The sequence below is a fragment of the Vidua macroura genome, chromosome 3, assembly GCF_024509145.1.
Source record: "Vidua macroura isolate BioBank_ID:100142 chromosome 3, ASM2450914v1, whole genome shotgun sequence".
NCBI classification, from domain to species: domain Eukaryota; kingdom Metazoa; phylum Chordata; class Aves; order Passeriformes; family Viduidae; genus Vidua; species Vidua macroura.
In genome coordinates this window covers 93,023,978-93,050,056 of record NC_071573.1, presented here as the reverse complement: position 1 = coordinate 93,050,056, position 26,079 = coordinate 93,023,978, and the positions used below count along the sequence as shown (strand labels likewise).

General features: G+C 35.4%; 1 protein-coding gene across 1 annotated transcript in view; it reads right to left on the bottom strand.

Annotated features, from left to right (window-relative positions):
* Positions 1–26,079, bottom strand: part of CSMD1 (CUB and Sushi multiple domains 1) — a 1,093,428-nt gene that overhangs the window by 535,259 nt on the left and 532,090 nt on the right. Inside the window, exon 4 of the mRNA XM_053974810.1 lies at positions 3,336–3,530. Within this exon, the coding sequence (XP_053830785.1) occupies positions 3,336–3,530 (195 nt within the window). The remainder of the gene's footprint in view (positions 1–3,335; positions 3,531–26,079) is intronic.

Genomic DNA, 26,079 nt, shown 5'->3' with positions numbered 1-26,079 from the left:
AATGGCAAAGAGAAGAGTCAATGCTGTCTACATCTTCCAGGAGACTTAGTAATCCACTAGGAATTCTTCTAGCAAAACCAGCAGTTATATAGTTAGACAATGTATAAATTATGGGACACCAGCTTCTTAATGTTTCTGGAGTTATTATGCAACAAAACTGCAGAAAGTAGTATTTTTTCAGTAACAGCAAAACTAGGGAAACATACCACAGAGAAAAAGGCTGTTACAATTTTTTAGTAAGCTTCAGAGCTTTATTAACTCTGTTATGTTATCTTGAATGTGTACCATGAAATTAGTTTGTGATGACAAGAAAGAAGGATACCATCTGGAAACAGAACTGTAACAAAAGATGCTTTCATAGAAAAGATCAAGGTTCTTTAGAGAAACAATAGGGGAACATGTCATGCTTGAAGTCATAGTGAATGGAAAGGGCTACCTCATGGCATATGCTCCAGACTGATAAAATGAAATAAAATAAGAAATGTCTAAAATATCTCATCAAATCCACATTCCACATGAATTCTAAAAGTTCACTGAGGCAATGGCTTAGCTCACATAAGTCATTAACTGCTAAATAACCTCTCTGTTATGATCCTCATTTCTTCTCAGAATGTGCACAGAATTCTTTGGATTTCATGTAAGGTCTGCAGGAGGTTTAGGACCACATCCGATTTTTTATTAGAAGGTTAAATTCACAGAGTTACAAATTATGGACAGAATTTCAGTCTTGTGAAAGGTATTTTTATGCAGGCAAACAGTGCCAAAACAGACAGTATCTGCAGAAATATAAGAAATATTTAGTAGACACTGATGATGCCATAAACTTATGTATATTTTTCTGACACCTGTTTGCTACCTCTTATTAAAAGAACAAAAAAAGCCAAACCCAGTCCTCTAAGATCAGACACTGAATGGTTAGAAAATTTTTGTTTCTTTCTGTTTGGAAGCACTAGTAAAAGAAATCTCCATTAAGAACTGATTGAAATCAAACACAAAAACAGACTTGGCCAAAATTTTTTTTTTTGGTTTTTTTTTTATTATTAACCCTTGCATTTATTTTGGAGAGCAGAAAAGTATAAAATATTTCCTTGCTGTGAGGAATTTGGATATAGGAGCCCTCAGTCATAAGTAACCATTACTGGATAAAACAACTGCCCTTTGCTGCTCATCCACATGGGTACCTGCCAAGGGACTGGTGGCAGTAGCAGTAAAGGGTGTCTAGTAAAGGGAGAACAGGCTGAAGAGCACAGGAGACCAGAGGGGTTCTCCTTAATACAAGGGCAAAAGTTCAGGTAGGAGTATCAGATTCCAGCAGAACAGCACTTTACTAAGGAGCTGCTGCTGGGCAAACAGGGCTTTGACCTCTTTGACCAGAGGGTCTGCTTCAAGGAATGAGGACAGGAGGGGAGACATAGGATCTGCCTGGCTGAACAGGGCAAGAGTTCTACTGACCGAGTGAAGAGAGCTCATGGACAAGCATCAAAACCTAAAAGCAAATGGGAGAATAGGCCCAGGGGAGAAGACATGGGGATGAGGCAATGAATGTTTCTCTCTCTCCCTCTCACAAAATGACATGAAGCCATTTGAAGTGTCTGTGCAAAAATGTGCTCCATGGGATGCACACTGGACAAACTGAAAGTGCATATACAGTCGCAGAACTGTGGTGGGACAATTCATCTGAATGGAGGGCTCCAATGGATAGACACAGATTCTTAGGAAATGCAGGAAAGAAAGGAGAAGTTGCACCTTACACAAAGTAGGATCTTGAATTAACAGAGCTCTCTCTGCTGCACTATAGGCAATATGCTCTTGAGCTCCTGTAGGCTAGAATGAGAAGAGAAAGTCAAGAGGGGTCACTATTATGAATATCTGCTACAGGCCACCTGGTTAAGTGATCAAAACTGTTCAAGTACTAGAAGTTTCCCAGACACAAGGTCTGGTTATCATCAGAGACTGTAATCATCCCAGCATCTCCAGATGGCAGCATAGCAGAGGGTAAGCAATGCCCTCTAGCTAGATACCTGATATCACTACTAGATTCCCGATAACACATTTTTTTAAATGTAGGTACTGGACAGGCCAACCTTATGTATGAGCAAAGAGCATTCACATAAATCATATTTAACAGCAACTGTCGTTACAATAATCATTAGCTGAATATCTTGAGGGAAGTGAAAAAGGCAATTTATAGAATCAACACCTTGGACTTCAGCAGAGCAGATTTCAACAGGATATCATGGGCTGATGTGTTGAAGGGCAGGACTGCCATTCAGACAGACTTTTATGGCAGGATTTAACAAGCTGGAAGAATAACTGAAATCTCATGAAATCCCAAAACAGAAATGCAAAGTCCTATACCTGGACCAGGACCATTCCATGCAAAAATTAGTTGCTAGGTTGCAGCTCTGACAAAAGGACTCAAAGTCCTAGTGAAACACAAGCTGAGTGTATGGTGCACCTCTGCAGTATTGAAAGCTTACATTGCATGTAAGTGCATGAGCAAGAGCACAACCAGCAGCTAAAGAGAGAGAGTTCATCTGCTTGACACTTAGGAATGCTTTGTCCAGCCTAGGGTCCTTCAGGACAAAAGAGACACTGACAGTGACAGAGTAGAACAAGCCCAGAGAATGGCCAGTATAACTTCTAGATGGTGAAGAACACATTGTATAAGACAAGAGGACGGAGGAAAAGGATTATTCAGACTGGAAAAGTGGAGGGTATGTGAAAATCTAACAGCACTGTTTAGTTTAGGAAAGAGGCAGAATGGAAACAGAATCTTTTCACAGACCCACAACAGGAGAAAAAGTAGTAGATGTAATCTGTAAAATTCTAATTTAAATTGGATGTGAGAATGAGGGCAGCTGGGAACCATAAAAGGTTTCCAGAGAGACTTTAGAATCTTCATCCATGGAGAGATTAAATTTTCAACTAGGGAAAGCCTTGAGCAATCTGACACAATTTTGAAATTATCCATGCTCTGAGCAGGAGTAAGACTCAAAGCGACTGGACCACCCTTCAAAGTGACTGGATCACCATTCAAAATTTACATCACTGAAGCTTTTTTCCTGGCCAGGTTCTGTCATGAAATTGATATAGCTATGCCCCACACAAACAGGAAAAAAAAAAAAAGAGTAGATAATATCTATCTCTGAATGCTAACTCTGGAGTGTCGCTTCTTGAGTGACACTGCTTGAGTTATTACAATTTTAAATGGCGTTAATTTTTAAACAGTACATTAGTCTACTTTAATGTAGGGGGAAAAAAAACCACCTCAAAAAAAATTTATTTAATCTGCTGTTTGCATTTAAAAGATACTTCATGTCTTTATTTTTTACCTCTGCAAAAAGGAACAGGAAAATCCCACGATGCACCATTCCCAGGACTCACAATACATGTCAACATGGCATGGCCTTCTAGGATGTAACCAGAGATACAGCTATACCGGATTTTATCTCCAATGTTGAATCTGGTTCCATGAAGTACTCCTTTAGGTATTTCTCCTGGGTTGCCACATGTATGACTAGGTAATACTGCCAAAAGAAAGAATGAAATACACTACAGTTAAAATTTGCAAAATGAAATAATAATACTTGTCCAACAATCATATTGTACTATTAGGCTTTGTTTTGGTTTTTTTTTTGGTTTTTGTTTGTTTGTTTGTTTGTTTGTTTTTCTTTTTTTGTTTTGTTTTGTTTTTTTGGGTTTTTTTTTTTGTTTTTTTGGGTTTTTTTGGGGTTTTTTTTGTTTTTTTTTTTTTTTTTGTTTTTTTTTTTTTTTTTTTTTGTTTTTTGTTTTTTGGTTTTTTTTAACATGATTCCTTATACAAACAAGGTGAAATTAGGTTATGGAATCTACTTTTGCAAAACATTTCAGTTTTTAATAGATGTCATCATTTTCAAAGCTAATTTTGAACTCAATTCTTGGTTTAACACTCCTTCAATGAAGTTCTTTATAAAGGTATTTTCAAGCAAAGTATCCTACATGTCTTGCTGCTTTTCTTTGAATGGAGTGAAAGAATTTTTTATTTAATTCTACCTTATGAGTATTGCAAAGATATTCATACAACATAATTTTAGGTGCAGGTAGTAGAAAGCCCTTTATGTACAGCTTTCATTTAGGTGGTGAAATAGCAGTTTAAAAGAATTCAATGATTAATTACTCTCTGACAGTAAATGAAAGCCTCAAATATATAAAAAAGTTTGATTTTCTTCTTATTTTCATATTAGTTCAAGTTCTATAAAATAAATTAAGTCAATATTTGATAAAAGAATCAGAAAATATCAAGGGAACTAAGCAGTGGCATTGGGAAAATATGAATGGACACATTTTTTTTATTGCAGAAACTTACTACCATTTGTAATTATTAGTTATTTGAAAAACATTGTCTGAACAAGTTACCATCTTAAACATGATAGTCCTCCACCTACAAAAAACCAAAAATGTGTGTAGGGGAGAAGGAAAATTGGTTTTGTTCTCAAACTTCTTTGAAAGTTTTTAATGGCACACCATTCCTTTCACTGAAGCAGTACAAATTAAAATTCTTTAATTTCCCTTAGAGGACAACAAATAAGTGCAGAGAACTAAAATGAATCATGAAAACAGTACAGAAGAGAAACATGTGCATCAAAGAAATATTCTCTGAAAAGCTCGCATATAATTCAGGTATCATTTCAGAAGCCACATTTGTTCAATGAACAAATTCTTTCGCCCCATACTTCCTCTTTTCCCTTACTCTACCCATCTGCAGAGTAAATATAACCATGCCAACCTCTAACCTCTATGTTGAGAGGATTAATTACTCAATATAAGCATATCCTCAGAATGTTTTAAAGTGTTATATCAATATTAATTACTCCTCATTATACCATGTAAGTTTAATTAGTGAATGCACTCTCTTAATTCATTACTCAGTTACTTACAGTAGAATTTAAATTATAGTAATTACACTTAATTTACAAAGCAAGTTATACAAAAAATTTTGAAAATATCAAGAAATATAAAAATAAAAAAATTAAAAGAGAGAACATTTTCACTTACAACATGATTTTATTATAAAAATACCAAATTATTCTATAAATATTAGCAAGGAAACAAAAATCTAATGAATGATGAGTTAGAAATATGTTCTACATGTTGCAGATCAAAGATCTAAGATTTCTTGAACTAAGGAAACTAATTAAGGTTGTTTGTAAATAGTTAACAAAGGTGGAAGCAAACATTATGATGCCTGGCTTATTTTGCACTGTATCAGCAAATTTAACAGAATAGATTATTTCTTTGGATGTGCTCACTCACATTGTTAAAAAAAGTCACTGCTTGATTCACATATATTAGAAAGATTACATATTAAATAAAGTGCTTACATATGAAATAAAGATATCAGAATAATTGGAATAAAGATACTGATTTGTATTCCAAAAAGCTGAGAACAGTTATCTATTAAAAGCTACAGCATATATTGCTATATGTTATTATATATTTTTAGCACTACAGAAAATGCTACCTCTCTCTTTTCAAACTTTCCCCCTTTTTCTGCCTTAGTCTTGATAGGATAACACAGGCATTTGTTGAGTACAAGTCAAAAAATAAAAATTTGTTACCTCCTTTGATACAGTAGAATACTTGGATTTGAGATAAAAATTTCTTTATGTGATTTTCTAATCAAAACATTTTTACAAAGAGCTGTAAATTGATGTAGTTTCATGAAAAGATCTGATGCATGCAGCAAAAAAATGCTTACAATCCAAAAGCCAGCTTTTCTATCAGAAAAATAAGAAATTCATTATTCAAAGCTACTATGAATTCCGATAAACTGCATTCTCAAGGAAACACCTCACAGAAAATCTACATCTGCCATATAAATAACAACTGTCACTGGCTAACTGTTGAAACTGTATTGCAGCAAGTCAGTCTTGTATTGCTGTAAAGTCTCCTAGGCTATGTTTGCCTGCATCTTCTTACCACTACCTCTGTCAAGAACTTCAGAGAAAATGGTACATAGCATCCTGAAACTGGCACAGACTTTACCACAACCTCCAAAAACCCAGCAAAAAATGAGTGATCTAAGAATGACAGCCATACTCAATAACACATGAAATAGTTCACAGGACCTCACCAGTTTTCCAGATCAAGCATTGAACTACATTATGTATGTACTTGTCTAAAACTTTGACTGAAGTATATTGAGATAGACACAATTTCATCTGCACAGGCTTTACTGTTTCTAGTCTAGACCTAAGATGAATTAGCCTTTGAAGGTTCCTAACATTGAACAGAATAGTTTAATCTTTGGATTATGAGGATTCTAGCTGACCAAAGCTAGCATATGCATCCATCAAGCTTTACATTCATTGCCAAATTTTCAGTAAAAGACACATATTTGTCTGTAGAGTTACTGAGGTCTACTGTCAACAAGATTGCAGTCACAGGCTCTTGATTCCTTAAATAATTTGATGCTTGCTGTGTATTGATGATGTTTGCAGTGTATACTACACTGAAGCATTTAAGATAATGGATTTTTAATATAAAACTAATGTTAGAGTGCTCTCACAATGCTTCATATCCTTTTTTTTTTTTTTTTTTTTCACCCAAGTCCTTTCCATGTTTGGAAAAAAAAGCAATTACAGTGTTTGAAGAAGAATCTGTGTAGTTTTAGTATTTAGTCTTAGCAAAGTTATGCACAGTGGGATAGCCAAGGATGTCTTTCTCCAATTTCCTCCTCAAGCAGAGTGTCTATCTTCACCATTCTGACGGGCATAAAAACCTGTATAGACTTCGCTTCTTAGCACAGATCAATCTGAAGCACTGCTTATTAATTAAGATTTATTAATGAAATTAAGCTAAGAGACAGGCCTTCCTCATACATTACCTCTATCTTCCTGGACAGAAGAAATTTTTAACAAATGCACATAATCAAAATCCATAATGGAAATAATTAATTATCTAAAATGCCAAAGGTTTAACTTCATATTCAAACTAACTGTGCATGCTACATTTTTTTTTTTTTCAGAAAAGCATTCAAATCATTACAATCTACATTCTAAAATGTAATATTTATTATGAGACAGAAGCAAAAGGCTACACCATGGCAGGATTGTAAAAATAGTAGAAAAATGACAGTTTGGTGATATATGAATTTTCAATTAAAGGTTATAAAATAAATTCATATTTAACAAATTACTTATTCTTAAGTGGTATGTATCAGATTATTTATTTATATAACCTTTCCAAGACTCTTTGTAAGGCTAAAATCTATATTTTATTTGCAACACATGCCACTTGAAGGAATATTGATAGCACCTTAAACATAGTAATCCTTTGCTTTCACTTATGAAAAGTTTCCTTCATTTTTTTTTTATATATTAGACTTCATCATCTACCTCTTTCTGATTTATCATAATAGAGAAACTACCTAAATTTAAACAGTGGTTGATAATGAAAAAAAAAAACAAACCAAAATATAAATGGTATCTGTCACTGGAATGAATAAACTTTTGAAGGACTATTTCACCTAAGTTTTCTTACTATGGTCTCTACACTAGAATCTTTAAATATGCAATAAGAAATGCCTAAAGTTTTTCATGAAGTGCCACTGCCACTTCACAGCATCATGATACTGGCAATGTAATGTCCTGATTTGGTAAAATCTTTTTTTCTATTTTGGTTTAAGAAGTTTAGTTAAAAAAAATCTAAAGGATTTGAGGTCTCTGGCAGCCCAACTATTAATTGTTACATGAATAAGACATCTGGATTTGAAACCAGTTAAAAAACTATGAAAATTAACTTCTCAACCTTTGCTGAAGTTAGTATTCAGAGGCTTAATCTGACAGTAATTTTCAGGAGAAATAACAGATTTCTTTTTTCTCTCAGATGTCACAATCATCAACTAGATTGCAAAGATCGCCTAGAGGCCTTAGCAGCAAAAAGCTCAAACTGCTCATGTCAGTTAAAATCATGTCAGTTTCACCCTTCTGTGAACCAGTTGCTCAGCTTATATAGGCCACACACAGTAGTTGGAACTTGACAGCAGCAATTCATAAAGCAGCTTAATGCCAATTAGGAAAAATAGGAAGGGGAAAGAAGAAAGAAAAGGAACTAAGTAAATGTTTTTCCTCCATTTATTTCAATATCTTGACATGACTTTCCAAGGTTATATTATATTTGTTATTTTTCCTCTTGTTACTGAAACAGCTGGAAAACTTTTCCATGCTACACTTAGGTTTTGCCAAATGAAAACTTGCTGACTTTTTGCTGTTCCATAGTACCTCTACTAAGTCCCCTGAGTACTTGCTATCATTACCTTAAATTGGTGGCCATAGGCAAAACCACACACAAAGGAAAAAGCATAAGTTAGGAGGAAGTGAGATAGTCCTTTGATACCAATGTCTGCTTTGGAATGACAGCACTGGGAGGGACTTCAGAAGCTCTGGAGAAAATCAGGGTTTCAGAAAATTTTAGGGCATATATCAAGATATTCAGTAGGTGTGAGGCACAGCCTATGATACCCTGTCCACATGGCTACAGTAAGAGTTGCACTTTACCATTTCATGCATAAATAGAAGACATACATTCAACTGTATTTGCAGCTACAGAAGAAGAAAACAGCTTTTGAGGAAGGTTATTACTGTAGTCATAAAACCAGAACACAATAAGCTCACAAATAGGAGATAAAAAAAGCTAAATTTTATTGCAAGAATGGCATTGAAACTGAAGTCTCTACTCAGAAAACTGAGTGTTTTTCCAAGTTTTAACTTTCAGTTTAACACTAGACTGGAAGAGTTAATGTGGAATCCCTAATTGTCAGTCATGCACAGAATTTTCACCTTTATTCACTCCAAAAGGAAATTAGGGAATTTTTCTCAACTCCAGAGTTACAAATAATCATTATCAGAATCTACTACTAGAAGGATAATACCAAATTGTTTGTCATTTGCACATGTGCACATATATATACCCGCAGAGATATAACTAACCTGTGAAAGCTTTAGTCTTCAAGTTACCTAACATCAAATTTACATCCTTCTTAAAAATAATTTCATAAAAAATTAATGGAGTTCACTAGGTTTACTATAGGGGGAGGAAGAGTTCATTCATAAAACCAAAAATATACAAAGTGCGAGTTCATGGAGTATCTGATAATTAAGCTATATTTATGCTACAAGGTGTCAAATACAATGTTCAAGGGTCTACGTGGCACAGATATGTATCTATTGCAGCGTTCAACATGGGCCTCTATTTATCTGTTGACAACCTTTTTATTCAGACTCTGTTGGGCCTAATTGCAATTTTTTTCTTAAAATAATCCAAACGAACAAAACAAAAAACCCACTCAGATTTATTGGCTGACAGAAATAAAACTGTTACGTTTGTTTTTGCTATGTTATTTTTATACAATCCCAAGTTCAAAAGAAATTTCTTTCCTGTTACATGCTAATTTCTATATTTGTGCACACATGAACCATTGCAATATCTACGACATAAAATGCTTAAATTGTATCACTCTTGAAAGATACAGCTTTCTTGTTTTACAAGAATTTACCCAACTGTGTCTGTCCATCCCTAAGGATGTGCAAAATTGTACTAGATTGAAAGTTATGAAAATCATTTAGGAGTATACAGCACTTTTAAAACTTTAATACATCTTTCGCATTAAGATTGATATTTTAATTTTCTTTTGCAGGTAATAACCAAAGATTGATGGATTTTATTTTTAGTGTGTTCACTTTTATTATGCAATAAATGTCTTGCTGTTGGTTATAAGATCATAAAAGACAATATCATACAAACAATGCCAGAAAACTGTCAAGTGCAAAGGCAATCTGAAGTTAGAGCTAAAACTTTCTATTTCCTCATACTTATTTTGCCTCAGATCTACTGCACACTTTCCTAGGTGAACTGAGATCAGCAAGCAATATTATGAATTTTTATATCTCTCTTGAAAGAGGAGAACAAGTGGAGCATGACAGTCCAGACTAAGGCTATAAAAAGTATTTGAGGCTGTGCAAAATTTATAAACAGAAACTTTGCCAGGAATCAGAAATCAAAAGTAATTAGTAATTTTTTTAAAAATATCAAAATAATGCCCTTCCATCTCCTCTAAAATGTTCAGTGCATTCTATAGTCTATCTTCCAGTTTGTCAGTACAATTGTCAGAAGTATGCAGAGTGTCTGCCCTTTGCATTCTGAGAAAGACCTTCTAGCAAAGAAGGTCTCAACCCACATCATTAAACTTCCAAACTGTCAACAACAAAAATGTAATTGGAAGACAACCTCTAGTTGATCACCTCATGTATGATAACAAATGAATCCTATAAAATATCTATTTTTAACCTGACCACTTTTGAGATCCCATTAGACAAAAGACCTACATTCATAAAAAAATGAATCTGTCCTTGAAAGACCTGGGGACATGACGGTAAAAACAACAATATCTGTGCTAAAAGAGGTACTTATCAAGCAAAAGGATAAGTACAAGACACTGTTAAGACCTTATGTGGACCTGCATACAAATCTGATTACCCATGTTCAAATTAGAGTAATTGAACATAAAGCAAATGCAGAGCAGGACTCCTTAAGTGATCAAGAGCTGGAGAGCTTTTAAGAGGATACTGGAAGGTTTTTGCAGCCACAATCTGAGAAATGAAGATTAAAATGCAGTAACTATGAAGACACTGGAAGGCAAACACCAGGTCATAAGAAATATTGTACCCGCTGAAGGCAAGGCTAGGAAAAAAAGGAGAACAAAACACATTTACAAGGAGGTTGAAAATGAGATGCATTCTAAGTAGAAAAATAAACTATAAACTCCTCTCTCCATGGAGAGAGGAGAATGGGGGTAGTATAACTAGTTTGAAGCTCACCTAAATTTATAAAATAACTTTAAATAACAGTTACTCCCTGTATATTAATGAGTCTTATAAATAAATAAAGAAACTTTCTCATTTGGCTGACATAACTGGAGACAAAAGGTCTAATGGCCACTTGCAGATATCTTATCCTGTCATCCTGCCAAGACTCAGGTGTTTGGGTCTGACAACTGAGATACTTAAAATTGAATTTGACAGAGAATAGGGAAGTTAATTGACTTCTCACTCTACATGGAAAGGCACACTTATTTAAACATAGAAGACATGAACATACCAAGATTATCTTGGTATACTAACATGAAGAAAGAAAATATATTGCCCAATAAAGATTTTTTTTATATTCTTGTTCCTATTAAAATGCAGTGGGTTAAAAAAATACATATATCTAATGCAAGTATACATAAATCTTACACATCTAGCAATCTGAAGACTATTTTTTCCTATTTTTTTTTTTCCTGGAATCTCTTGACACATGAATCTGTTCAACTTAGGTTGAGAATTATGGTACAAAGACAAAAGAAAAATATCACACTTACTGAGGGCAAGACAAGATACATACTACATCTGTACAGATGAATTGTGAATAAAAACTGTTGGAAAGAGATTTCACAAGCAGATATTCTCTCTATTTCTCCCAACACTCTCTGCAATGATTGTTGCTACTAAATAAATTTGGGCTTTGAATTATTAAGACCTGCCATATAAGGAAAGGAGAGTCATTTTAAGATAATAAGACATGAGCTTACTCTAAGTTTTAAAGTTACAATAACATTGTATACAAATCTTTTATATGCATTCCAAAGGATGCTTGCTAAATATAAACAAAATTCTTTATGTTTCAGCAAAATACATTGAAGAAGAAAAAAATCATTAAATCTGAATAGATAAAGTTTAATGCAAAGTATCTAGTCTGTTCTATTATTTGATAAATACAATCTGCAGGACTTATATGTACCACATATCTGTTCTCAAACCTAATTGCTTAGAGGTCAGGGAAAACCTCATAGGGCTGAGAGACAAGAAAAGAAGCAATGGCAGATGAAATTTGAAAAATATTAGCTTCAGTAATAGATACACTACTGATGATTTAATAGAGGCTTATCTTCAGCTAACACCAGCTTGCCATCATGTCTGCAGACCCTTATTACTAATTAAAGTAAGGCAGTAGTCTTTCAAAATCCATTTTTTTCTCTCTTTCTCCCTTTATTTCCTTTTGTCCTTCTTTTTTTCTTTCACCTTGATTTGCTGTTTATTCAGATTACAGAAAAAACCCACACTACAAAAGCTCCCTGTTCTGGCGCAGGCACGCAGGCACTTCCTCACTTCTGCCACTGTGGTGGCTATTAGCAAAGCGGGACTGTGGATGCTCCCAAGCTTTCCAGAACTATTCTCTCTTGCTTAACACTTTCATAAGTGGCACTCTATTGCCCCCAGAGACTTGAACTTTATCTTGCTAACAGACAATCATGAGGCAATTTTTTAACAGGAATTCAATATGTCATACAAGCCTCTTCTCTGGGCCCGTAATTGAAAATGAAAGGAATTGGGACCTGTAGTTAAGTCCTGAAAATGTAGCACAGCAAATGTCATAATTACTAACTTTTTCTTCACATTCCTTACTGATACAGTGTCAGGAAAAAAAGGCTCTGTCCTGTCCTTGTCCCTAGTTAATGCTAAGAATTGTCTTACACACAGGTTAAAACCAAGAGTCTGTATGGATGACAGCATTGCAGTTCTCAAGCCCCTGCAGTACAAGTCCTTCCAGTTTCCTGAAGGAATGTTGATTGATTTTTTTTTCCTCTCCTAGTTCAATACTTCGTTCTGTAGCCGTTGTTAGAGATTCATGTGATAACAGAAATCCAGCAATGTCATTTTGAACTTTGTCTCCGTTTGCTCTTAGATATGGCATCTGAAAGCTATGGGAGTTTGGAAGACTTCTGTCTGGATAGCATTTGCAGGCTCATACTTCAACAAAGAGCTCACCACTCTGGCTGTATGGAAAAATAGCAGTATAAGGGCAGGAAAAGAATTGGCCATCTCAAAAGCTTCAGCTATAGAAGAATTATAAATAGCTTGTTACCTGGGAAGTCCCCAAGTAACATACATTTCAATGTGCAGCACTTCGTGGACCTAAATGGAACAGAGTATTTTGCACTCCACAGATATAGTCTGTGAAAAGTTAACATACTTTTGATTTAAATAGCAATTTTAATGTGAGTCTAGAAAGGTGAAAGTATATAAACTTCATTATTTAGATGACTTCAGAGAGAGAAAAAAGATTCCCAAATTAATTGGTGTTGTGCATGTCTCACAACATGCAACACATGTTTTCTATTTAATCAGACAAGGTGAGACAGAGAGTGATCTTTAAAACAGCAAATTCTGTCACCAAACCTCTATTTTAATATAACAACATGATTTTCTGTTGCTTATTTTCAGTGCTTTGAGATGGTCTCTTTTTTCTTACAGTGGTTTACACAATTTATAAATAAGTGAAAAGAATTGATCTGGCTTTGAAAAGAAAAAACAATCCCTCCAACACACACACAATTGCATGTTTGGCAGGATGACTAAGCTGCAGTGGGTGACACCACTGAGATGCTCCTTAGTTGCAGTGTGGGAATAAGAATGAAGAGCATCAAGAAGAAAACAAGTTCAGACAGTAAAATTAACTACATTATGAAGCCATAATCCAAAGTTTCTTAATGACACCTACTTTCTATTAAGTAGATTCCTTGCATGGTAGGTAGAAAAAATACCTGGTAAAAGAGGTCATGGACAAATTGGAGGAGAAGGAGAAACAGGAAAAGAAAGAAGGTGAAAATCCTGCACATGCAATTTCACATTATGTCGTCCTTGGTATCCTGATTAATTAGGAAAAAAATTATAGTATTTTAGGGACTGAATAAACAAAACCTTAAATTGATTTTGATTTTGCTTTGTTTTGGGGTTTTTTTTCCTATTTTTTTCTTAGTAAAATGAAGTAGCTTCTTTAGATGCTTTCATGTAAGTACATATTTTAGCCTGTATTTATGAGGTGACAATATGTGCTATTTCTAGAAATTATCTGTGGCCCATCATGCATATCCATCCTAAAGTGTTTGTTGGTTTTGGGGATTATTTTGTAGTCATTTTTGACATGACAAATCTTAAAAGCTCCTTCAAAAGCCCTCAAGCTTGACTCATGCCAGGCTGATGTGCCTATATCCATAATGTGTGAGCACTCGGCTAAAAATCCTTCTGCACTGATGGGACAAGGAAGCAGGAATCTAGAGGAAAGAAGCTACTTAAGTCCACTGCAAACCTAAATTAAGTACTGTGGTGTTAAAAGTGCTTCATTTTGTTTGCATTCTATATTAAAAGACAATGAGTGGCAAAGTTGCATTATATCCCTTTAACTAAATACATAATCAGAAAAAGGAAATAAAAATATTAAACCACAAATGTCACAGGTTCAGTCTTCTTGTGATAATGTCTGTTACCAGGAGAAGAATTAGATTGCAAAGAGTGAAACCTATAACATTGTTTCACTGAGTAATAACTTTGCAAGGAATTGAAGAGTGGCAGTGAGTGGCCAGATTTCTCTAGACATTTCCTCTGAAACATTTGGTGTAAAATCCCCTTGAAATTTCTAAAGCACTTTTCTCCTAAGGCTTGAATTTGATTTGTGTTAGAACATAATGATTCTTAATGAACAAAGAATTCCTCACCTGTAGTTACAAATCACAACTTCCCTTTTTTTGTTTTTAAATCTTACTCTCATTTTGCATAACTGACCAATTGAGTCCACACAAATAATGTTCTGCACCTGACTAAAGTCTATACTGGTCCAAATTGTAGTTTATTTGTTCAATAATGGTCTAATCAAAACTTATTTTGTAGAGGACTAACTCAGGATCATCTGGATCTGGAGATGACATTGATTCTCATCTACCTCTTCTTATGAGATTCTGGCTGTAACTGACACTTACAGACACAATTTAAAAATTTTTCATGCATTCTCAAACTTTGCCATTCTTGTGGGATTCCAACACCATCAAAGTGGTAAAAAAACCCAAAACAAACCAGAAGAAACTCACTAATTCCTTGCAACATTTTTACATACTATGACATTCTGTCCACTTTGGTTATCATTGTGTATTTTAACCATAAGTGCAAAACAACATATAGAACACCAGAAGATATTTTCATACACTTCAGTTTTGTCACAATCTTGGCAGCAAAATTAGTTTTGTGATTATTTAAACAATGAAGCCATCTGTGAGGCTGAGGCCATATCAAAGGAAGTTTTACTTTACTGCAATACTTTTTCAATATGCAGCTAAAGAAGATTATCTGCTATTATTTGTCTAAAAGATTATTTACTGGAAGCAAGGAAAGAGAGTTTAATACTGAAATTTTCCCAGAAGTCATTAATTTCATGTTTGTTTCTGTACTACAAGCATGCAAGGGGCTAAGGCTGTTCTTTAAATCTTAAAAAAGAAAATAAATCTCTTCTACTCAAAACCCCAGAAGGGAGGGTGTTTCGCTGGAGATCGTGTTGCACTTCCAGAGACTTCACATGCAAGTGAGTCACTATATCAGGCTAAGGAGACATGATGACTACACTGTACACTAAAACTGAACGGAACTGAGGCCAGCTGGCACATTATTATTAAACTTTCTGAGCCTGCAAAACAGGAGGCTGTGTCCAGATTGCTTGTTCGGAACAGTCACCAGGCTGTACCAACTTCTGAATCATTCCCAAGAGTTGTTCAAGAAAGTGCTATTTGGCCCAAACAAAACTCGTGCTGTGATCCATCCAACAATATAGATGGCTGTCAGTGCCTCTGCCCACGTCCTGACAGGGGGTATATTCTGCTGCAGACAAGGACACTGTGTCTGTATCAACTGCTCACTCATCCTAGACAAGGAAGAGAAAGAGTATCAGTGGCTACTGTGGTAGATGAAACTAAATTGGCTGTGTGGTCACTGTTGTATCCCTTTGCTATCTGTCAGAGAGCACTTTGCTCCTGTTTAGTTTATTAATAATTCTATGATCCATCCCATAGTGAACAAAAAGAAGCACTAAGACCATCTTTCCCTTTACAGTGATATGTAGGGGAGAAATCATAAAATTATCTCTGCTGCTATCTCTGATGGAATGGGACAACCTTCTCACACATAATCAAGGAGCTTCTGGTGTTTGTTTTCAACATATACCTATCCTCACCTGCTTAAATATCCAAACAAGACAAAATTAAAAATCAGCTAAAAATATATCCCCACAGGATATGAAAGAAGGAAGCAAGGATAAAATCTGCACTATACTGATAGCAAGGATCATATCTACGCAAATACAAAAGACTTAAATAGATCAAATAGGCTTGCTTTTTTTTTCCCCCCACTAAGGCTTTCATAACACTGTTGCCTGGAGATGTTAACCTGTTGAATAGCTACCTAGGGCATTTTGTGAATTTCTTTAGTCTGAAAGGTACCAATTCTTGCTGCACTGCCCCTCTAAGATGTAGCCTGGCACATCAATTTGCTTCACGTAAACCCTGTGAGAGAAAGCGATTTTATGTATCTCTCTGCTCATACTAGCCTATTAATTTTTCTCCCCAAAAAGCAGCTCTGTAATCTGCCAGCTGTTAAATGACAGAGAAGTGAAAGCTTCATATTCATTCAGTAATCACAGCAGCTTTTTTTTTGCTAAACCAGTTTTCAATTTACAAAGAGCTTGTCAAGGTGATAGGTAACATCTCAAGAGACACACACGCTGTGCCTCCATCATTCACCTAAATTTTTAATATGGTTCCAAGGCTGCCTGTGAAATACCTTCGAACAATATAAGAAGTCTTTATGAAACCAAACAAAATACTTCAAATTATTAAGTGCCCCTTCAGTATCTACAATATGTGGCATTTTGGGTATTAAAAATCTTCATGGATTCTGACAGCTGGAAAATCAGGTTTAAAGTTTGTTTGAACTTATTTCAGATGCTGAATGCTGAAGCACAAAACAGGTATAGTAATAATGCTGTAAAAATTACTATACATTGAATTGCTCCTCAAAATACTTCCACTAAGAGCTAAAAAAAAAAGAGTTTACTAAATATATTTTGGAAACTCTATTCCTGTGGAACATAATCAATGTGGTAGGAGTTTAAACAATTGTGTCTGACTAGAGCAGGTAACAGCACAGATAGTTTTCTCGGTCTTATGTGATGTATCAAAATCTGAAGGAAAATTCCAGAATTTCAATTTCAGACGTGCAATTATTGGCAAAATTAAGCAGCATGGAAGTGCACCTTATTCGAAAATACAGCAATTTGAATTTTTATATCTCACAATTACAAATTTTTTTTTCTAGAAACAGTGAGTGAGATTTAGAAATCTTATGGGTTTGTCCTTTATTTGGAGCATGTAAGTCCCAATGCAGTGTCATACTTGTATTCATGCTTATCTATAATTATAAGTCTTTAGTCAAAGAATTCACAGTCAGAAATTCAAATAATATACAGACTAGATATCTTAATCCAGCAAATTGTAAAAAAAATACAATTGTTGAAAGAGTGATTGTTACGAATCAAGGGGATATCATTCTTCTTTCAATATTATGGTTTATAAAAACACTACTATTTATAAAAATACTACTACTTTTGTTATAAAAGGTCTCCTTATGAAAGTTACAGACTCCTTTTGGGCAAAGTACTTCTGGCATTCTCATATGTAAATGAAATACAAATGCACAGAGAAGCTGGTCATAAAGGTTGCCCTAAAGTCAATGCACTTCAGGATAGAGTTGTGCAGTCAAAGTATTTTCTTCCAACTGATCCAACACATCCCCAGATAAAGGTGATTTAATACTACCGAGATTTAAAGGCTCTGTTGTAATGGAGTTTGGGCATTTACAAAGAGAGTATTATTTAAATCTCTTCAGAGCATCTAACTTTTTAGTCATGGCCACAAGTCTGCAACCCTTCCCACCAGCCTGCTGCCCAGCTAGTGACAGGTCTCAGGTGCCAGACTAGTCACCCCAAGAGCATCCTCACCAGAAGGTCTGACTGCTGGGACTCAGGGTTTTCTTAGAGAGCTCCCACCAGCATTGCTGATGTCCCAGCCTTGATGTGGGCCTGTGCCCAGCCCCACATCTCTGTACACTCATACCAGTGCTAGGCCTGTCCTGGGACACAACCCTCAGTGCTGTCCTGTTCCCCCAAGCTTTTGCTGGTGAGACCCCTGACCCAGCCAGCCATGCAGCACAGATTGTCTTTGCTGCTCTTGATTTCATTTCTAGAACTTGAGAACACTTGTTCTATTTCAAGACAAGGTAGGTTGCTTCTTACAGCCAGGGCAGTGGTTGCCATGTAATAATACCATAATAATGTCAGCAATTCAATCTACAGCTTTCACACATGAAAAACTCAGAAGATACAAGTTATGAGACACAAATCCAAAGAAAACCTTTGTTTTACAGAGCTTAAAGTACTGCTGTATGAAATTCACACACACCTGGACCATGGGTCTGCATGTAGAGAAGGAAAAACCTGAAGAACCTAAAAAATCCACACTTCCAAGGATTATTTGTGGCTTCCAGAATTTCCCATGTACTCCATCAGATCATAACAGAAAGCATTTTGCATTTTTCAACATACCAAGGTGAGAAAAATATCATTTTAGAATAAAGGGGGCAAGGCCTATATAAACAGCAGGCATAAAGCTTGCTCAGCAAGATCTGACCTGCAAAAAGGCTTCATATCCAAGAGTTATGACTATTCTCAATTCTGACATAGTTTGATCACTTGGTTAAAGACTGCACAAAAGTTTTGCCTGGCTTATTCCCATTGACCATTACAAGTATAGCAATGATGCCACCATGACATTTCTTATAGACAATGTGCAAAGGTGAATTTACTTCCTCATAAGCTCAGACACACATTTCTTTTTGGAGCATGTCACTCAAGAGATAATCAAATCAATATGAGAAATACAGTGAATGAGAAAATAAAAACTATTCATAACACAATGATGACAATTTAAAAAACCCCAAAAACTATGAAAGGAAATATGTAAGAAGTTACTAGACTATTTCAGAAAAACACATATACCTTGTGTCAGTCAGAAACCACATATCAATGAGAATGGCAATAAGTGTGGTAATGGCTGTTTATCAAACTATAGAAACAGTGAAAAATTATATTAATGTTAAATAATAAAATTATTAGCATGTAAGCAATACTTTAATTCAATATTTTCTTAACATCAAGAATAATTGGCTATTTTTCCCTCTAATTCCACCATGGTTTTGAGATTTCTTTGAATATTTGTCTGTCAGTTTGACTAACAGTTGTAGAAGATGGCCAAACAGACGATTTGACTTATCTGCTGCAGCTAATAAAATCAATTTGTTTTATTTCAGGGGATAAAACTAATTCTGTAAAAATCAAATATCAGCTGTCAAACAAGGATTGTTCCTTTTAAGTACAACACTGAATTAACAGTAATGAAAGTAAGAGTCACCTGAGCAGCTATAATGGAGAGCTCAGTAAAACTTTGGCTTTTACAGGAAAATCAGGACCTCTTTTTCTTTTAAGTAAAAATAACCAATGTACAGTTTCATTGTTTACAGGTCCCATCATAAGCTAGGCATATATGCACACTACAGTGATTAAAAAAAAAAAATTGTGCACATCCTCCTTTTGAATATAAACTGCATAGGAACTCCCTGAGCTGACTTTTCTCAAAATAGAAACTTGGTAGATCCTGTTTACTCTTTATAAAATGTAAAATTGTTATCTTACCTCCTCCTGTGTTTTATGTGGTATTAAACAACATGGGAAACTCAGGATTTCTTCTAGCACAACATAAAGTAACCTTACAGTTTTAACATATACTGTAAAGTTTAAAATGCATTTGATGGCTTAAGTATTCACAGAAGGAAAGCTCATTTACCTATCAGTTTTACAGCTCCAAGCAGGGCAGCACTGTGTAAAAGATACTTTGTCGTTCCTTGCCCTTCATACCAGGCTGATTCCCCTGATGTTGGGGGACTAAGATACGTGAGCCTTTGTGGTGTACAAGGCCAGAGACAATATTACATGGATGGAAAACATGGACAATATCCTGTCCTGCTGAACACTATTTACAGGTTTTAATTGCAGAATGTTACTTTGATAGCTCATTTCTTCCAAGACCTCATACCTCTTAATAAACAAGAAATCATACGAACAAAAATAGAGGTGAAGCAAAAAAACTCAAAAGATCCCCATGAAGATAACTATTTAACTTTAGCACAAATCTGTAGGATTTCTCTAAGTTCATTTTGAAGATTTGTGCTGAAATTTAATAAACCTGAAACATTTTTATTATTCATTAATTCATTTCATTAGAATTAGGGTCTAAGGCACAAGAGGTCTCACCCACAGCCACATGTTTATAAAGTCTGAGAGCCGGGAGTTACAATTTTCATAGTATTAGCTCCCCCCCACCACCCCACATTTGTCTGCCTGTTTGTTGTGGTTTAGAAATGCTACTCCCCAGTTTAGGGCCCCTCTCCTCCCCATCTCTGACTGAGACTGCAAAATGTGTCCAAAGAGGAGAACTGGAGACACATGTGGTAAAGATGACAGGTTGAGACAAGAACAATGTACTAGAAACAGCAATGAGATAATAAAATGCAATTGCAACAATACCAATAACAAAAGTGTACAAAAAAAGGGTGATTCACACACAAGATGTTCACCCAGCCCAACCTGACCAGACTTAGAGCTGGTGGCACCCCACCCCAACCACTCCCCCATCTGCTGTCCTTATTCCATCAGAAGGAACACCATTTGCAAAAGTGAGAATGTCTTTTTCTCCCACCCCTGGCAATGACATGTGATGGTTTTGAATAAAATTAGGTTTATAGCCATGCCCACATGGCTCCAGGCTCTTTCCCCTCACAGCTACTGTGAAAAGTTAGCCCTGTCCTTGGCTGAAATTAGGACACTGGTCCAGGCAAAACACTGTGGCATTAGCAAAGCCCTTGCTAGGGACACAGAAGGAGCAATGAATGGCAGCCAATCATTCAATCCCACTTACCTCCCGCTTTCATGCCTCCAAGCAGTGCTACACTGCTTATAAGGTACATTAGATTTTCCCTGTCTTTCATTTACCTTTGTCTTTTTTTTTTTTTTTTTTTTTTTTTTTTTGGCTACTAATTGTCTGAATTCCTCAGCACATTCCACAGCATTCCTCAAAGGAGATGACTTCTACTTAATCCTGTTCATTGCACTGTGCTAAGAAAGTACTGTGATGTGCCCTGTATGGAAACTGGGTTTGGGTTGAAAATAGTAATGTCATGTTCAAATGATCAACAAGAGGGAAGAAACTCAAAACCAGTAAAGGATATCACAACAGTAAGAGATGACCTGACATCTCTGCAATCTGCTTGAGCCCAACATGAAAGAAAGAAAGGGGGCTCAGTGCAAGATTATATGTATCACTGCCAACATTAAGACAGTGTAATATACCTGAAAACTAAGTCGTAGCATTCCAATGAGTTGTAGCCGATTGTGAACATCATACATTATTTCAATGTAGTCTTCTGTCTATAAACTACCATCATCCGTCCATATAATTAGTCATGCATTTACACAGTCACTGAGGACATTTTCAGATGAGCTTAGAAGAAATTTTAATGTTCCTTTATGATATTTGCAAACTGCAGCCCAGATTGACAAGGGTTGGGAATGGGAGTGACACACTGGATACACAGGGAACAACAAGAAACAAGCAAAAAAATCCCCCAATCTCCCACTTTTTCTCAGTTATCATATTTAGTTCTGGAAATGTTTAGCTCTTTTGAAAACTTGAAAATATTTTCAGGAGTTTTTATCAGGAAAATATTGGTTTAAATTTATGTACCACTTACAGGATTTTTAAACTCTTAAAAAAAAGTAGGACTACAATAGGAAATTAGGAGACTTGTAGATGTTTTAGATCAAATATCTTAGGTGACCTTTAAATCTCCTGTAATAAAGTACCAAGTGTTATGTAGTTACTCTATTTGAATGCCATGACTTGTATAGCAAAATATAACAAATATAACTCGCAGAAATGGAGATACATAAGAGGCATAAAGCAGTGCCATTTTACTCCCATACTTTTAGTAAAAAAGCATATCTAATTTTGAATATGCGATTTTACTTATATTCCACAGCTACTCTTTCTTGCTGAGGTTCTGCTAGTGTTATAATTTTTCTGTTTTTCTCCTCTGTGAAGGTACACATAACTTCTAATTAAATCTTTCCATCAGCTTCATCTGCAGTGGATTCAGCAATAAAAAAACATTTCTCCCTTTCAATTTTTGGTGTAATTTTATTCCCTCCTTCCAATTCTCAGATGTTGACTTCTTCAGAAATGAAAAGAAAAAAAAAGCAAAAAAAAAAAAAAAACAACCAAACAAAAAAATCCCAACACCCTAAAAACCCAAGAAGAGCGAGAGGAAGCTTCAGCATTTTTTTCCTCCACAGGGAATTCACAACCTGTGAATGAAATACACTCATTTACTTAAAGATAGGTTTTAGCTCAGAAAAATGGAAGCATCAAAGGTAGAGGAAGATTGGAAGAAAATTATCAGGTAATTCTTATACTTCCAAATTCATACTCAAGTAAACAGACATCTCTTTTCATTTGAGAATATTTTTCAAGGATCTGGGGTTTTTGTTGAACACTTGAAAATTAAACACCTGTAACTGCCATTCTGAGCAATGACCCCTGCAGTTCATGGGTAACACAGACTACAGCTGCTGAGTTTCTAGTCCAAAATCTTTCAGTGCTTTAAAAAGGAGCTGGTTTTCCTGGAATGCAGAAAGAAATGCAACACAGCTTGCAGTGTATTACTGCTAGCAAAGGATTTAAAGTAGCTGTCTATGGATGCAAAATGCAATTCTCATGGAAGCTAGTACCAATAAGTGTAAATGAAGTGTAAACTCATTGTTATTTTCAAGGAAAGATACTGAAGGTGTTTAAAGTAAAAAATAAGTCAGGTAGGGATTCTGACACAACAGAATAGTGTCATTTTAGAGATGGATACTGACTGAAGACTGATAGATATAATTTATGCCTATTTATGCCTTTTCTTGGCAAAAAGTCTGGATAAATAAAATTCATCAGCAATCATTTTGTACTCCTCCTAAAATGTAGAGAATAAGTACAAGGTTTCCATGATTCTCAATCCTAAATACAACAAAATACTCCAAGGATATGCATCAGAAAATAATTAAACTCCTTATTTCCCATGTCTCCGAGAATTTGGAAAGGAGGTCATTTGTCCACCTCAGGGTGGACATTTCTTCAGGCTGTTGCTGATACAATTTCTTGGTGTCTTTATTATTTAGAGACCATTTTAATGCCATTGCTACTATGACTAATTTTTTTTAAGTTAAATGTTCTTGAGAATACTTTTTTAGAATTCATAAATTTGATAGAATGGAAAAAAAACCCATATACTCCTATGCTAGAAAGAATAATTGCTACAAAATTTAATTGGATATCCGAGTAAGCTTGCATTGTACTTTTCTTTATTGTAAGTGCACTATATTATAAATAAATGTACTATTAAAATTATTTTATATGTTATAATATAATTTCTGTACTCTATTAGAAGGCTGTTTTCCTTTACTAAGTTGTATTAAGATCAGATAGGATGAAAGTAAATACCTACACAAAATCAAAACTTTACAAGAGATGGTTTGGAGTGGGAAATAAGTCCCAATGAACACTCCCCTGCCATGTCATTTTGTGTTAAATGTTGCTTGTTCCCTCCAAGTATTTATACTATAATTTCTTAAATATTTTGATGTTTCTGTATAATACCCCAAAGACAAATATCCCACAGCCTTCAATGGCGAGAAGGATTTAATTCAGGGTATTTCACTCTGCAACATCATTACTTGACATCTCTACCATCTACGGAGAAGTTCCCCTTGCATACTAAAAGAGCATCCAATTAAGCTATGAAAAACAAGAAGTTTCATTGTAGTTCTTGCAATCTAAAAGAGATGATTAAGGAATTCCTGAGGCATGCAGAGGTATAAATTAGCAAAATAAAAGGATGTTAACAGGGCCAACATTATACAGATAGAGCACAAGCCACATTATCCAGCCAGGATTTGATCTAACTGTTCAGCAGATTATAATTAGAGTTGAAAAGCTATACGCATTTGCAATTTTAAAAGCTGATGTACTGTAAGTTTTAAAGTGAAATACGAATGTATTGTAGAAAAAAATAAAGTCCTTAAGGAGCATCCCCACAGAAATATATTCACTTCAAAATACTACTTTCAATAATTTTGAAATAAGGTAATTAAAGACACCATTAGAAAAAAAAATAAGTTTGTGCAACATTTTTTACTGAGAACCTGGTACCATTGAAATGAATGGGAGCTTTAGGTGGTGTGCTTGAGGTTTTGACTTGCATCGAGCTATTTTTTTCATAGTAGCTGGTATGTTTTGGATTTGTGGTTTAAATAGTGCTGATATCTCAGGGACATTTTAGCTATTGCTGAGCAGTGCTTGCACAGAGTCAAGGCCTTTTCTTCTTCTCACACTACTGCAAGCAGGCTGTCCAAGAAGCTGGGAGGGGACACAGCCAGGACGGCTGGTCCCGGCTGAGCCCAAGGATATTCCACACCATATGGTATCATGTTCATCATATAAAGAGGGGAGGGGAAGAAAGAGGTAGGTGATGTTCAGAGTCTTCCCAATTCAGCATTGCACATATGAGCCCTGCTTTCCTGGAGATGACCTGAACATGGGAAGTGGTGAATGAATTCTTTGTTTTGCTCTGCTTGTGCATGCACCTTTGCTGTGTATGCAGTTTACTTATTAAACTGTCATTATCTTAACCCATGAATTTTCTCACTACTACTCTCTCCCCATCCCACTGGGATGAGCAAACAAGCAAGTGGCTGTGGGGGCTCAGTTACTTGCTGGGGCTAAACTATAGCAAGGTGTAGTGTATGAAGAGAGCTCTGACTCACTTTGTCAACCAGAAAAATGGAGCAGGCCCAAGCAGAGATACGGCGTTTTATTGTCAATAAATTTCCCCATGACACAATATATAAAAAGCACATTTCTTGTCTTGCCATTTCTGATCAGCACATGATATTACCCTGCTTTTGATTCTTCAGAGAATCATCTTAAACATCCCTAACTTAATTGCAGTAAACCCAGGAACACACAGACAAATACTAAAAGATCTCTCTCAAAAGGAAAAATTAACAAAACTCAGGCTAGGCCTGAGTAATTTAATGGAAGGAACAGGCTATGATCAAAAAAAGAAGTCTATGTGTAATTACATATGCTTTTGGAAAAGGCAATCAGATTTTACAGGGTGTCTAGCTAAATTACATGCTGCTGAGGTTACTAGAGGGCTAGTTGCAACAACAGTCATAGGTACAATTAAAGAATTTTTATATAATAAGAGCCTTTCACAGTTGAAATCTTACACAAGATTTGAGAAAACTCTTTTATACCCATATAATCACGTTATTCCCCCAACACTAGGGACTACACTACTATTTCCTACACATAGTAGGAAACGCATAAAGAATGAATGACCATTGCCTTGGCTTGATTAAATACTTCATTTTAACTACCTGCTTTTATTTATATAAAATCTGCTACACGATGATTTCGTTTACATTGCAGTATATTTATACAGGGAAATATTGAAAATTCTGGTACTGTAAGAGGTTCAAATGTAAATTTTATGAACATGCAAGCAACGTAAAACTTAATATTTAGCCATAAAATCAAAATAAAAAGTTATTTTCCTTTCCATTGCAGTTCACAGTATAACCCTGCTCTTTGTACAATGTGAATTGTGCTTGAAATGTGCTTTCTTAGAAGCACCACCTTGCAGTTACAACTCCCTTTTCTTCTCTTCAACCACACCTGCAGCTTATAACATTCTCAAGCAGAGAAGGATAAGTTCAGGCTCTTATTTCTATTGTTTGCACTGAATCTGGCTGAAAAGAGAAAGGTGCCTATAGAGATAGACTGGAGGTTCTCCTGCAACAATTCTTAGCACAAACCTTTAACAAAACCAGGACTGCTCTGCAAGGAATACTGCTTGTTTCATGGCACAGTTTTACATCAGACACAGGTGTTATTGCTACTCTACTCTGACACAAGAAAGAATACTGCTTGGATTGAGCACTGTAGTTTCTGGCTTCTTTGGAATA